This window comes from Aspergillus wentii, assembly GCF_001890725.1.
Source record: "Aspergillus wentii DTO 134E9 unplaced genomic scaffold ASPWEscaffold_2, whole genome shotgun sequence".
In the NCBI taxonomy this organism is placed as follows: domain Eukaryota; kingdom Fungi; phylum Ascomycota; class Eurotiomycetes; order Eurotiales; family Aspergillaceae; genus Aspergillus; species Aspergillus wentii.
Window position 1 is genome coordinate 1 of NW_024467833.1, and position 13,255 is coordinate 13,255.

Consider the following 13,255-nt stretch of genomic DNA (forward strand, 5'->3'; position numbering starts at 1 on the left):
TAAATAAGCTATATTAGATAATCTAGTTATAGTTAATAACTTATTATAGTTAATTATAAGCCTAAGTTAAGGGTAAAGGTTAAGTAAGTTTATAATTATACTAGCCTAGAATCTTTTAACTCTATAGGTATAAATACTGTTTTTTAACCCTAAAAAGCTTAATACCTAGGTTACTAAGAGATAGTAGTAGGCTAAGTTTAGTCTTAAGAAGGGCTATACTACTAGACCCTTATTTAATACTACCTCTATAGGTGAGAACATTATTTTCTAACCCTATATAAATAGGAAGGTGCAGGCTAAGGAGGCTAAGAAGGATAGTAGTAAGAAGGGTAGTATAAAGGACTAGCTTAAGGATAAGAAGGTTAATTATTATATTTATAGTAGAGAGCACTTTACTACTTATTATCTATTTAAGGATACTATAGCTCCTATTAATAAGGGTAGAGCCTAGGATAACTTAGTTATACTTCTTAATTTAGTTATACTAGATAAAAGGCTTCTAGATTAATTATAACTTAGATACTGAGTTCTAGTCCTTATTAATCTCTAGGTGTGTGGTGGTTAAACAGCTGTTAATCTATAGGGTATTAATATAGTATTAAAGGTATTTAATTAGTGAATCTATGACATTAGCTATAATAGCAAAGATAATAATAATTTATAAATAATATTATTATAGTATAATAGCTTTATAGGTAGAACTACTGACTAATAATAAATTAACTTCTAGGATAGAGTCTGATAATATTAGGAATTATAATTAATAGATAAGATACTAATATTAATTAATATATAAGTATACTCTACCTTTAGAGTACTAAGGCTTCTATTAGTTACCTACTTACTTCCCTAGAAGAATGAAATATATATAATATAATAGGAATAGAGCTATTATTACTATTATACCCTTATGACTTTTAAAATAGTATATTATTCTTTATTTACCTTTATTAGGGAGTCTTTAGATGGTAAAGATAGTAATAGGAATAAGGAAGTCATTATTTTTAAATAAAGGAATCTAAGGATAATAAGGGAGAAGTAGGTATTATTTTAAAAAACTTCTAGATAATAAATATAGTAAAATTATTTTATTAATTACTATACTATACTATTCTTTACCTAAGGTGTACTATTATATAATTATTTTACTCTTTATTCCTCTTATAATTAAATAAATTAATAGTATTAAGTCTTATCTTCCTTCTCTATAGAGGGATTAAGGTAGATATAGATAATTAAGTTCTACTTTATAATTCAGTTTAATAAGATGATTTAGTTAGATAAGATGGTTCTATTGTCTAGGGTAATTCAGTTATAGTTAATACATTGGTTATAGTTAATAAGTAAGCTAAATTATATCAGCAAGCTGGAGTGGATGGGCGAGCTAGAGTGGATGGGCGAGCTGGAGTGGATGGGTGAGCTAGAGTGGATAGGTAAGCTAGAGTGGATAGGTAAGCTAGAGTTAATAGGTGAACTAGATCTAATAAATAAGATAGAGAGGATTAGTAGGTTATAGGTAATATAATAAATTATAGTATAGATACTAGGATAGGTGGTGGTGTTTAAAGGATTAATTATATAGTAGTGCAGGCATACTATGACTATAACCTAAATTACTATAGAAATTTTAAAGTAACCCCTACACTCAATATATAAGTAGATTAGATTAAATTTTAGTTATAATATAGAGTAAAATATAGGGAATACTATAGACTAAGTTTTATAAAAGAATACTTTAAATTAGTGGAGTAATTAGAGGTGATTGTTAATAGTCTAATAATTTAAATTAGGTTAGCATGGTCTGGTTATACTAACCTAATTTGAATTATTAGACCATCTGACAGTATATATTTAAACTATGATATAAAATCAGGGAAAATAGATAAAAATAAAAGGGAAGAAGATTTCTATTCTATATAATACCCTCTATCTATATATATTAAAAAGTATTGATTCCTACCATATCTGGTGGTTGAACATCACCATCATTTTACCTACTATATGGGCGAATGGCGTCCAACTACTTACAATTAGAGGCCAGTGTCTCTTGGCCGAACCAGAGCGCAACGCATGCGTGCGCATTCTGCGAGATTCAGGAGCAAACTGGCTGGAACACGCGCGCAAGCGTCAACAGACTTAACGCAGCGTGGAAGAATGGTTGGGGGCATGAGTCCGCGGGGACGCACTCTGTGGTCAGGCGTGTAGATGCTGGAAAGCTGTTGTATCATGTTTGGCTTGGTGACGAGAGAAGTCTGAGATAAATGATGCGGGCTTGGTTATGGCGCTCAAGGTGAATACATATTCGCCCAGAGACCAAATGGCGGTCCCTCAACCGTAAGTGCAAAGTCCTTTGTACATAACTGCCCATGTCTGACTAGATGTTCCACACCGACCACTGGATTCCGACAACGGGTTGACTAGGTTACCAGGCAGGGGCGATATATCGCAATTCAGACCTTTTTGATAATCCTATCGATTGAGCCGTTGCGACATCTTAACACAGCTACACGAGAAAGGTCACAACAAGGAAGCTTCAAACGTATATATCACATGTCATATTTGGGCCCGTTGTTGCTGAATTTAGCATAGATAAGATCTGAGCCACGTGAAAGTGACCACAGAAAAAGTCACTCTAATTTTTGTAAACTGTACAAAAAATCCAAACTATTAGGCGATCGTCTGCACCTCTGGCTTTTCGTCCGATACCGAATCATTCTTGTTGACTCCACGTTCCATCAAGACATCACCGTGCAATTTATACGCCTGCTCCATCTTCCAGTGGAAGGGACTCGGTGTGGAAAATAATGCCTCGATAGATTCCAGGGAGCGGTTACAGGTTTCGGGGTAGACTAAGACGATCATCAGCTCTGGTCGATCGACATCCATTGTCGTAGCAGGAACTTACAGAGATAAATGATTGGGATCCAGATCAAATTGAGAACGGCGAAGAGGAAGTACGTGCGGCTCTGTGTGATAGCGGTCAGCTTCATCCCCAACAGGATCTTTGATGAAGCTTACCTTCATAGTCGCAAACATAATCGGATTGACCAGAGTGGTCATACCCACACCGATAGCCCACCCAGTAATACCGAACCCGTTACCCTGGGCCCGCAAGTCGCTCGGGAATATCTCTGTAGGCACCAGGAATGCAACAGTACCCCATGTTGCAGCATAACTGGGAGAAGACATCAGGTTAGTATAGAAGGACAACTGAAGTTGAGTGTGGTCGACTTACCCAATATTAAACAGGAACAACATGGTAATAGCACCCGGGGCATACTGAGCAGCCTTGTCAGGATTTTGCAATGAGCCCTCGTAAACGGCTCCAGCCTGGCTTATAATTAGAGCTGCACATCGCAATCGTATTGTGAGTAGTGACGTACAATTAGATTGACACCAAATAGCACTGCTGAGCCCCCCATAAGACAGGTACGGCGGCCCAGGCGGTCGACAATCTGGGCACTTATTATGGTCCCGACAATGCCAACCGTGTTGAGTCCTCCAGCCAGACCGTTCTGCTTGATCATGCTGTATCCGGCCTGGGACAAGAGAACTGGAGCGTACGCCGTGACGGCCTATATTCGACCAAGTTAGAAGTAGTCATCAAAGACATGCTAACGGGATGCTCCTACCGTAATGCCTGTCCAGGAGCCCATGATTTGGAGCCACACACACAGCCAAGCTCGCCTGCCCAGGTTCGGATGCCGCGTTCCACCCTTCCCAATCAAGATATTCGCAAATTGGACTGGAGAGCTAAGCTGGCTTCCCTCTGCCAGGGTAACGATCTCCAAGTATTCTCGGTCAATCTCCTCGGGGCTTGCCCTGTGCTTGCGAATGCTTTCCAACACCTCACGTGCCTCTTCGTTCCGACCAACTGAAGCAAGATACCGGGGACTATCCGGCAGCATCTTGATGCAGCAGACAAGAATCACAGCTGGGAAACACTGAAAGGCAAGTAAGAACCGCCATCGCACGTCCGAGTATCCATTATTGATGAACGCGAGGCCGAACGATATCCAATATGCGACTGATATCCCGAGATCTGGAAGGTGTTAGCAAGACAATTAAAAGAGAAAAAAGCTTTAGACGGGTGTTACAATTCGCAATGAAGACGTATCCTAGGAACCCACCGCGGTGATCCGCCGAAGAGGTCTCTGACACTAGGACAGGAGTGATGCCGGTTAAAGCTATACCACCATGAGTCAGAACAAGTTTGACCAACCGGCCACCATATATCGAGCTCACCTCCGGTACCAATGCCTGTAATCACTCGAGCGCAAATCATAAAGTCCGAATTCTGAGCAGCGGCCTGTAATGCACCGCCGACCAAGGCAAACAAGGCGCCCACCAGCAGGCCATTAATTCGACCAGCTCTGTCAGCAATCCACCCTCCAGCAAAGCAGCCGAAGATAGCTCCTAGGTAGTAGACGCTAACAATTCCGCCCTGGTGTGTGGTGTCTGTCACGGTGCCGTCCGGCTTCCCAATGCCGACCTCAGTGACGTATTTGGGTGAGGCATTGACGCCGCCCATGACGCCTTGGTCGTAGCCTTCGAAAAAGATGGAGATGAGCGAGAAAACTTGGATAGTGACATTCAGTTGTCGCGGCGAGAGCCGCCTCCATAGTGTCGTATAACCCATCTTTGTCTGTTATTGCTCTACCCCGGTTCATACATTGGTAATATCGGGGCCCCACGAATTCTTATAAGGCGGAGAGTCCATCCTTCGACCTGTCTGTTTCCGGTCGAACGGGATGGAGATTGTCATGGAGAATCGCGGGGGAGTAGCCGTTTAGCCGCGTTTGCTAGTCTGAGCTCATTTCTCCATACTCGGGTGTCGGCCCGTTGGCAATGATCATAAAAATAAGCGTTTTGCCGATTAACGTTTAACCGAACCGTTTAGCAATTTTGGCGATGATGCCAATCAGAAACTGAATTTACTGAACAGACACTGATCGGCCCAGGTGCATGCCCCTGGCCTGGATTCTCGCCATGATTGCGTCAGCGATGAGATTTCGGCTTCCGTTAAATACGGCCGAGTCCGAGTCCTTGCTCGCGATTCTGCATACAATTTCGATACAGTCATTGAGCGCTCCTGTGTAGATCGAAATCATGGGCTCAACCGCCAACAGCACTGCCGTCCATACCTTGGATCTGACCGTCCTTGGTCTGAACAGCGGGACGTCAATGGTGAGTGCTCTAACTTGGTTATCATGGATAGGAGGATGAAACTCACGGTGACTGAAGGATGGCATCGACTGTGCCCTTTGCCACTTCCGCCAGGAGACTCCTGAGTCGCCGATGCACTTTGAGCTGCTCAAGGTAAATACTCTCATCATTCTCATAAAACACAATTGACGCTAGATGCAGTATGGGGAGATCCCGCTGGAGCCGGTGATTAAGAGACGGGTGATGAACATGATTCTGCACAACCGAACGTCGCCATCCGAGTTATCAGAAGTCAACGTGATCCTAGGCGAGACGTTTGCATCGGCTGCGCGTCAATTTTGTAAGGACTACCACGTCGATATTGACTCGATCGATATATTGGGTTCCCACGGCCAGACGATCTGGCTACTCTCCATGCCTGAGCCAGGAGAGACTCGGAGCGCATTGACAATGGCTGAGGGGTCATTCCTCGCCTCGCGTACTGGTATAACCTCAGTGACAGATTTCCGTGTGAGCGATCAAGCTGCTGGGCGCCAGGGCGCTCCGCTTATTGCATTTTTTGACGCGTTACTACTGCACCACCCAACCAAGCTGCGTGCCTGCCAGAACATCGGCGGCATCGCTAACGTGTGTTTTATACCGCCAGACACCCACGGCGGTGTGAATGAATGCTACGACTTTGATACTGGCCCAGGCAATGTCTTCATTGATGCCATCGTGCGCCATTACACTAATGGGGAGCGGGAATACGACAAAGATGGTGTGATGGGTGCGCGTGGTACAGTTGACCAGGAGCTTGTTGATGATTTCTTACAGCACCCATATTTTGCCCTTGAGCCGCCCAAAACTACGGGACGTGAGGTTTTTCGGGATACGCTCGCCCATGAATTTATCACTAAGGCTGAGGCCAAGGGTCTTAGTCCTGATGACGTCGTTGCCACTATCACCCGAGTTACGGCCCAGGCTATTGTGGACCACTACCATCGCTATGCCCCGAAAGGCCTCGAGATTGCAGAGATCTTTATGTGCGGTGGCGGAGCGTATAACCCTAACATCACGTCGTTTATCCAGAAGCACTATCCTAGTACGCGTATTATGATGTTGGACAGTGCAGGTATTCCCGCTGGCGCCAAGGAGGCCATCACCTTCGCCTGGCAAGGTATGGAAGCTGTGGTGGGCCGCTCTATTCCTGTTCCCACGCGCGTGGAGAACCGCCAGGAATATGTGCTTGGGAAGGTGTCTCCAGGCAAGAACTACCGCAAGGTTATGCGCCACGGTGCACTTTTCGGTGCTGGTCGCGATCATCTCCCCCCAGTGAAGGAGCTGGTCAACTACGTCGACGGCAAGGTTTTCAACAACAAGTGGTAAATGAGGATCTAGGAAACTTAAATTACTGAGTTTTCCTTGTACGGAATGAGAGCGACACATTGTACTTTAGAGAGTTCATGGTCTAGACACATCTAACATTCATGAATGCACAAGCCATTGGATGGCCTTATAGTTCAGTCTTGTCTATCCGTCCTTACATAAGCAGACTCTTCACAATTAAATAGATCTTAACGATTTATGCTGTTGAGAGAGCCTCTCCCTGGTTATGTCGTCGGCACCCTTTCGCTGTTTGTCTCTTCCCACAACGCCCGGCGTTCTCTGCTTTTCCTTGTTCAACCTCTCTGAATAGCTTCAGCTTCACACAATACATAGACTTTTACCCTTCGGATGCTCTTCGTGTTTTTTTTAAAGCTTCATGCGGTGTCAATCTTCCTCGAAATTTAGATCATCACCGATTCAACGCACTCCAAGTTTGCGCAGGCTTCTTCTGTGGTTAGCCGGGTTTCAAAGCCGACAACTTAGACTAGTAAACTATGTCGAACCTTTACAGGATATCGCCGTTCTCCGAAGATAACGGAGCCTGGCGTACCTCTATTATGCCGCCCGCTTTGTATATCTGTCCTCTCTTTCTTTTGCTCTACGAGCCTTATTCAAGCATACCATCAGATCGGTCGTCCGAACTAGACTTTAAGGATCTTTCCTACCACGTTCAGGGAGTGTGAGCAATCGAAATAAGATGCCGTCAGATTCACTGAAACCTACGGAGACAAACTAGAAATGACTTACGACGCATTGTGTCTACGTCCGTCACCAAGCTCACTTTGCAATCGAGCTTGAAGCGGCAAATATTGCATGAGTAAAAGATTAAATACAAGGGCCATATATACCACGTTATATGCAGATCACCTTATCACCCAAAAATGAAACTATTCGAATCCCCAAGGCAGAAATCCCTCTGTATTGTAGGAATTCAACGGCCATGGCCAATCTGTGAGCAGTTCTGGTGGCAGCTGAAACTGCGACATCTGGTCGAGCCCAGCACTGGGTGTGGTTCCGGCAGCCGGGGTACTCCATGTATACGCTGATGGGATAGCAGTTTCGGGATTTGCTGGCATCGGGGTACTGAGTACAGGAATATCTAGCACAAGTGAGGTACGCATATAGCCGTCTATTCGATCAACCTGGTTCCGCAGTCGTTCGCCGGCACCGGAGGACCGATGTAGATCCGTTTCGAGGCGTTGTAAGAGACCTGCCATTTCAAGCCTAGATGCAAAAATGTCAGGTAAAACTCATGGTATCATGTAGTTTCTGTTAAACCGTGCTAAACATACAGCATTGTGCGAACTCGTGCGTAGGATTCTTGCGACAGACTGCCTTCTATGACAGAGCCGAGGATGCAGCCAATGCCACCAAGGTGATGGAGCTACGATTTATCAGTATAAGTACCCAGAGGCATGGAGACAGCACATACCAAAGGGGAGCTGATCGCCTTTAGGTACTCGACAGGTACATTCGAAAACGCTCTGAGTAATTCACCCGCTACATCACATTTTCGCTCCACTCCAATTTCCTCAGCAGACAAGAGCATCATCCGAAGGAGCTGTAGCGTCGCCATAATATTGGCTGACTGGAACCCGAATAAGTCCTTAGATATGTCTCCTGTAGTTGGCGGCGTCTCCCGAAATCGCGATGGAAGTGCGGAGTACATAGTAAGGACTTGATCCATGACCGCCGGCTCTGACATGGGTAATGGGCTGAACAGTGACCATACTTGTGTTTTCCCGTTAGCTGAAGAGAAGCGGCGTCTATTGCCATCGATCACATATTCAAGAAAACGGTAAAGGTCAGTGGTGAAGTTCCAACCACGTAGCCAGGGCACAGGTTGGCGGGAGACGACGGTCACGGTGCTAGCCGACAGAGGATTCGATCCTGGTGGCATAGACGGCACGCCATAACCGTGGGTGGTGATGAATTCGTCATCTACCTCGGTGGGGTAGCGCACGGCGGAATGGGCCTCACGATATCGAATGACGCCTCCCCACACAACAGTTGAATATATATCTAGCGTGTAGACAGACCAAAACTGAAAAAGTGGTCAGTAAAGCGGTAACAAATGAAGGGCGTATTCCATACGAGTCGCCGCCGCTCCTCTGTCTCAATCGGATTTAAGTCCTTTGGCCAGAACTTTTCGTCATATAAGCAATCCATCGAAATCAAGGTGTGGCATAAGCCAGAATACTTCTGCATATTTTTGATCTGGCCGTTTTGGATGCTTGCGATAGCAAGTATGGCACACGCGCGCATATAGTGGATACCTTTGGCTGCGACAAGGTCCCGAGGAATCGAGTCTCTAGCAGCCTCAAAAAAAGCCTCAGAGGGCGGATCTATGAGGTCTTCTCGATGCCACCGATTAGAGTATAACGCACCGTCACGCGCACGACCGGAGGCCAAAGAGCAAACAGCCATCGTAGATGCAAAGAGCCCTTGGTTGCGGAGGTGCTCCTTGTTATTGACCTGCTCTACAAACGACGGCATGTGAAAAAACGGAAATCTGCAGATGATATATTAAGTCAAAGCAGTCAGCCAGAAAAGTAAGGAATTCATCGTACATTGGATAGACGATTTCGAAATAAACCTGGACTAGAATTCTTATTTGCCGGTCACAGGCAATAGCAAATGCTTTCCAAGAATCGTGGAGCGCCATGTAGTCATCATTGCCCTCGGCTGCTGACCAGCCATGATCAAAGGTAGACCAGGGATCGCTGAAGTTCGATGAGCGGTAGGAGCTGCGAGACGTCGAAGGGCCAGAAGCTCCTCCATCACTTCCAGTTGCTGCTGGTGCGGGGATTACATGCTCGCCTGATTCAATCACAGACTGAGTATCGAGAGCGCTCGCCCGAGAGCCAGCCTTGACGCCCCGGCGTTTTGCCGGGCGGTCAAAGGTGCAGGGCACATCAAAGTCCGCACAATTCTTACAGCGACCTGGAGTGCTCTCACTTTGGCTGCATTTGATGCTGCGTCTATTACAAAAGTCACCTGTATTGAGTTGCATAAATTAGCAAAAGCAGGTCTTACGTCCCGGTGTTTAAGACCCAGGTCAATCAAATCGAAGGTTAGCGATCTTACAGGCCTTGGAGACGCGCTGAAGTTTTCGCGGTTTGTACGACATTCACTCGTCAAATCATTTCAAGCGGATCAGAGCGCAGTTTGAGCCAGGTGTGGAGCTTTGGCAAGTCGTACGTAGCTTGATACCGAGGCCCACCGGATACAGATGACGTATCCTAAAAGGAGAATCGCGGCGGGGGGCAGAAGCTCATCAACTTATCACGGGCCTTTCAGAAATCTGCACTCGTCTAGAAGAGAAGCGGCAAGTCGACTTCGAGAGCCGGGTACCTGGAGATCTCAGCCAACGTGACGTATGGTCATGTGACTAGAAGAACTTGCGGGAACCCGGTACTCGGATATGGATTCACGTAGCCGGTAAGCGAGTGGATCATGTAAGCGGACGGACCAATCACTCCATCCAAAAACGCGTCCCGACGCGCACCTACCATTTTCATCTCCCCCATTATGGCGTCAAATCGCACCCAATCCAGCCAAAATCCCGCTGAGCAAGAAGGTAGAATTCTACTAGCGATATCGGCTATCCAAAAACAGCAAATTCTCTCTATTCGCGATACTGTAAACTACCATACACCACACTGAGTCGCCGTCTCGCAGGCTGCCTAAATCGGGCGACTACGCTCCCAAATAGTCAAAAATTGACTGAAACGAAAGAGATTTCACTATGCAATTAGATAATCTCTATAGATTCGCGTAGTACAACGCCTCTGTACGCGCATATACGTGATATAGCCAATTTACTTCTCATGGGGCGGAGTCCCCCCCGGCGTTTCGGTTAGCCAAAAATGGGAATATAACTATATACGTGTGGAAAGGCGGTCGTTTCTGGCGTCAAACGCGGTCATTTTCGGCCTCGATTCCACAGGTCCTCATATCCCACATGTAATTAAGATTATTAAGTATATAATAATATGATTTTAGGGCCTATTATATATTCAAAATACCTTTGTATTAAATACCTACTTCCTCTTCGTTAATTACGTATCACTTCATAGCTCACCTTATTACTATATTAAAGTATTCATCTAAAAGGACTTAAAATATCTTTATATCATAAAGACCTTTCTTTATTATGTACTGTGGTGCAACAAGGCGAATAAGAATATTACTTAAACTTGCGGGCAGTATCTGCGTTTTTCTAGCATCTCCACCTGCGCCTTTGCGGTAGGCTTAAATGCTCAAGAGCGTCAGTCTTGGCTTAGGGAGAAACGTCCCAGGAGTACTCGCCTATCATGGCTAGTGCATGCATCAAACGGGGTCTTATGGTAGAATACGGTAGTTAGTGCCTGAGAGATGTCCCAGGCTAATCCGAATAATGAGCGTGGGGAGCCCCTATCCTCAGAGGTGAGTCCCTGGTTTATAATCTCTATCTGTTCGTGGGTGCTCAGTTGTTAATAGCTTGTGCTTGGCTTCTTAGGTACGATTGACCTCATCTGTGATACGATCGACATTCCCAATCGGGGGCTCAGGTCAACAGCATAACGCGTGTGCTAAAGAACCATGGGTTGTTGATGGTTTAAGAGAAGGTTTCCTAGGCAAGGAGGAAGATTTGCTACCGAAGTACTAATTTACTATAGCTAGGGACTAATAGAGCATACAAAAGCCGATATTTCAGGTTATTAAACATTACCGCCTGCATAAGGGAAAGAAAACGAAAGAGGATTATAGGATTAAAGCCATAAGAACCTAACCTTGGACATATCCACCCGGGCATTGATCTTGCAATCCACACATATGATCATCTTTGAAGGATTACATTCCGGAGGGGTGTCAAGAAATTGCTGCTTCTTTAGCAGACGGTGATAAATAAACCAATGCTGAAAGTATATTAGCTGGCGCCTGATCGAAAATGTACTAATACTGGGGTGGTGGACTTACGGAGAAGGATTGAAGTCTTCAAAGAAGCTAAGGCTTGTGGTACCCGCATTCTTCATCTCAAAGGAAATAGCCTCACCGGCAGGGCACGCGAAGGTGGAGACAGCAAATGAATTACCAGGTGAAATAGTGATATCACCTAGGTCCTGAGAGACAGAGGGGACGTTGTTAAAGGTAGTTGAGGTATCAGCAGCTTTGGAGAGTTTAGCAAAATTAACCTTGCCATCACCACTAAATCTAAAGGATGAAGTCACGAGGTTAGCCTGGCTGGGGAATAGGAAGACCAGACTGCATGTCTTGCCGGAGGTGGACTGGGGAATATCAAAGTTAAATATGGTTGAGATGGTCGATGTCACAGTGCCATTAAATTGAGTACCCAAGGCAGTATTGGGAGACCGTGAGTCGATGGGAATAATGAGGTGGGGGAACTCAAAGTTGCCTGATGACAAGGTGGTAGGACAGCTACTGCTAGCAGGTGACTTGGTTGAAGTCGGAGTGGGCGCAGGGGCGGCGCATGCGTCGGCTGTTAACTGGATGGTTTTACACTGACCGAGAGCGTCGCTTGGAGTGGTGTGGATGTTGAAACCACCATTCTGTCCAGTGTCGCAGGCGATGAAGTTGGAGCTTCCTTGGAAATCGAGCATACCAGACGGGCTAATTGAGAAGCCCTTGGTGGGATTGGCACCTTGATCACACTGAAACTGAGTAGTCGGCGCTAATATATCTGTTAGATTGCAACCTTTTTTCAATTCCTATATACTGCACCACTCACGAGTTAGAATACAGCCACGGCCGCTACCATCAGTAATGGAGGCATCTGGGCTGATACAGAATTGCGCAGTGGGCAAACTGTTGTCGCCAATACGGTTCTGTCCGTCGCTGAGTTGTCCGACAGGGCCCGAAGGACCACCATAGGCAGTGAGGTGGAAGCAACAGGTATTGGTACGGCTAATGAGAGCTTGGGTTCCGGCGGCTAAAACCGCCAAGGTGGTCAAGCTTCTCATGGCGATAAATGAAGGGGTATAGCGTAAAGATTTGGAGATGGCTATCTTAGGCAAGACTGTGGATAGCACAGATTATGAGGCTTCTAAAATGTACACAGGAATCTGTCACAATCTGGGAGCATGTAGGATACTTATGCCGAAATGAAGTGGAGAACTGACCTTTGCTTAGGGGGGATACACATGAGCCTAGACCAACTGCACAGTAGCATATAAAATATAGTCGGCGTCATCATTAACCACTGTCTTAAACTTTCCAGACCTCTACAACCAATGAATGAGATAACAGTCTTGAATAGTGTCACATAAGTTGAGTGGAGTCTAACTTTTGGACTGGACTCATGAGTCGGGCCTCATTGAGTAAAACTCATGACTTGTGAGTACTCATACGAGTAATTTTTATATGTACACAGGAAAGTGGAGCATTTTTAAAAATATTTTTAAATATTTATACTTTTATGTATACTTGTGTGTAAAGATATACTATAAGCATATTTCTATTTATAGATTTATAATGTGACGTCAGTACTCATAAGTAGAGTTTTCTATATATTTTCAACTCTTTATTTTACCTGCTAACTTGTGAGTTAAACTCGTGGCTTGGTTCATTTTAGACTCTTACCCAACCTATGGGCCATGAGTAGAGTCAACTCTCGAGTGAAACTGGACTCGCGTGACAAACTAGATTTGAAGATGATTATAAATAGATCCTGCTGGCTTCGCACACGAAAGACGGTTCTTCCTAAATGCGCCTAGCTGGG

At 45.2% G+C, this 13,255-nt stretch overlaps 4 protein-coding genes across 4 annotated transcripts; 1 reads left to right on the forward strand and 3 right to left on the reverse strand.

Annotated features, from left to right (window-relative positions):
• Positions 1-2,667: 2,667 nt before the first annotated feature.
• ASPWEDRAFT_167956 (putative MFS sugar transporter) lies at positions 2,668-4,639 on the reverse strand (the record flags this gene model as incomplete). Its single annotated transcript, XM_040830223.1, has 8 exons — positions 2,668-2,849; positions 2,906-2,966; positions 3,019-3,175; positions 3,236-3,330; positions 3,384-3,575; positions 3,633-4,042; positions 4,098-4,187; positions 4,246-4,639. The coding sequence occupies 8 exons, from the start codon at positions 4,637-4,639 to the stop codon at positions 2,668-2,670; spliced, it is 1,581 nt and encodes a 526-aa protein (XP_040691695.1).
• A 341-nt stretch (positions 4,640-4,980) lies between these two features.
• ASPWEDRAFT_126305 (UPF0075 domain protein) lies at positions 4,981-6,650 on the forward strand. The gene is made up of 3 exons (XM_040829204.1): positions 4,981-5,187; positions 5,245-5,319; positions 5,368-6,650. The coding sequence occupies exons 1-3, from the start codon at positions 5,110-5,112 to the stop codon at positions 6,532-6,534; spliced, it is 1,320 nt and encodes a 439-aa protein (XP_040691696.1). The 5' UTR covers positions 4,981-5,109; the 3' UTR covers positions 6,535-6,650.
• A 465-nt stretch (positions 6,651-7,115) lies between these two features.
• ASPWEDRAFT_148070 (putative C6 transcription factor) lies at positions 7,116-9,839 on the reverse strand. Its single transcript, XM_040829544.1, has 6 exons — positions 9,622-9,839; positions 9,105-9,531; positions 8,629-9,046; positions 7,967-8,578; positions 7,827-7,918; positions 7,116-7,758 (listed from the first exon to the last, which is right to left on the reverse strand). The coding sequence occupies exons 1-6, from the start codon at positions 9,662-9,664 to the stop codon at positions 7,422-7,424; spliced, it is 1,929 nt and encodes a 642-aa protein (XP_040691697.1). The 5' UTR covers positions 9,665-9,839; the 3' UTR covers positions 7,116-7,421.
• A 1,251-nt stretch (positions 9,840-11,090) lies between these two features.
• Positions 11,091-12,861, reverse strand: ASPWEDRAFT_35592 (uncharacterized protein). Its single transcript, XM_040834257.1, has 4 exons — positions 12,657-12,861; positions 12,266-12,580; positions 11,497-12,208; positions 11,091-11,435 (listed from the first exon to the last, which is right to left on the reverse strand). Exons 2-4 carry the CDS (start codon positions 12,495-12,497, stop codon positions 11,408-11,410), a joined length of 972 nt encoding a protein of 323 aa, XP_040691698.1. The 5' UTR covers positions 12,498-12,580; positions 12,657-12,861; the 3' UTR covers positions 11,091-11,407.
• Positions 12,862-13,255: the final 394 nt, after the last annotated feature.

What these genes read in the sequence shown, in the direction of transcription:
- ASPWEDRAFT_126305 (XM_040829204.1), top strand. Translation starts at nt 5,110, where the DNA reads ATGGGCTCAACCGCCAACAGCACTGCCGTCCATACCTTGGATCTGACC. An exon ending in TGAACAGCGGGACGTCAATG is followed by an intron (nt 5,188 to 5,244) that starts GTGAGTGCTCTA and finishes CGGTGACTGAAG; the next exon opens with GATGGCATCGACTGTGCCCT. An exon ending in TGCACTTTGAGCTGCTCAAG is followed by an intron (nt 5,320 to 5,367) that starts GTAAATACTCTC and finishes CGCTAGATGCAG; the next exon opens with TATGGGGAGATCCCGCTGGA.
- ASPWEDRAFT_148070 (XM_040829544.1), bottom strand. Translation starts at nt 9,664, where the DNA reads ATGTCGTACAAACCGCGAAAACTTCAGCGCGTCTCCAAGGCCT. An exon ending in TTCGAAATCGTCTATCCAAT is followed by an intron (nt 9,047 to 9,104) that starts GTACGATGAATT and finishes TATCATCTGCAG; the next exon opens with ATTTCCGTTTTTTCACATGC. An exon ending in GCACGAGTTCGCACAATGCT is followed by an intron (nt 7,759 to 7,826) that starts GTATGTTTAGCA and finishes TTTTGCATCTAG; the next exon opens with GCTTGAAATGGCAGGTCTCT.
- ASPWEDRAFT_35592 (XM_040834257.1), bottom strand. Translation starts at nt 12,497, where the DNA reads ATGAGAAGCTTGACCACCTTGGCGGTTTTAGCCGCCGGAACCCAAGCT. An exon ending in CCGTGGCTGTATTCTAACTC is followed by an intron (nt 12,209 to 12,265) that starts GTGAGTGGTGCA and finishes CAGATATATTAG; the next exon opens with CGCCGACTACTCAGTTTCAG. An exon ending in GAAGACTTCAATCCTTCTCC is followed by an intron (nt 11,436 to 11,496) that starts GTAAGTCCACCA and finishes ATATACTTTCAG; the next exon opens with CATTGGTTTATTTATCACCG.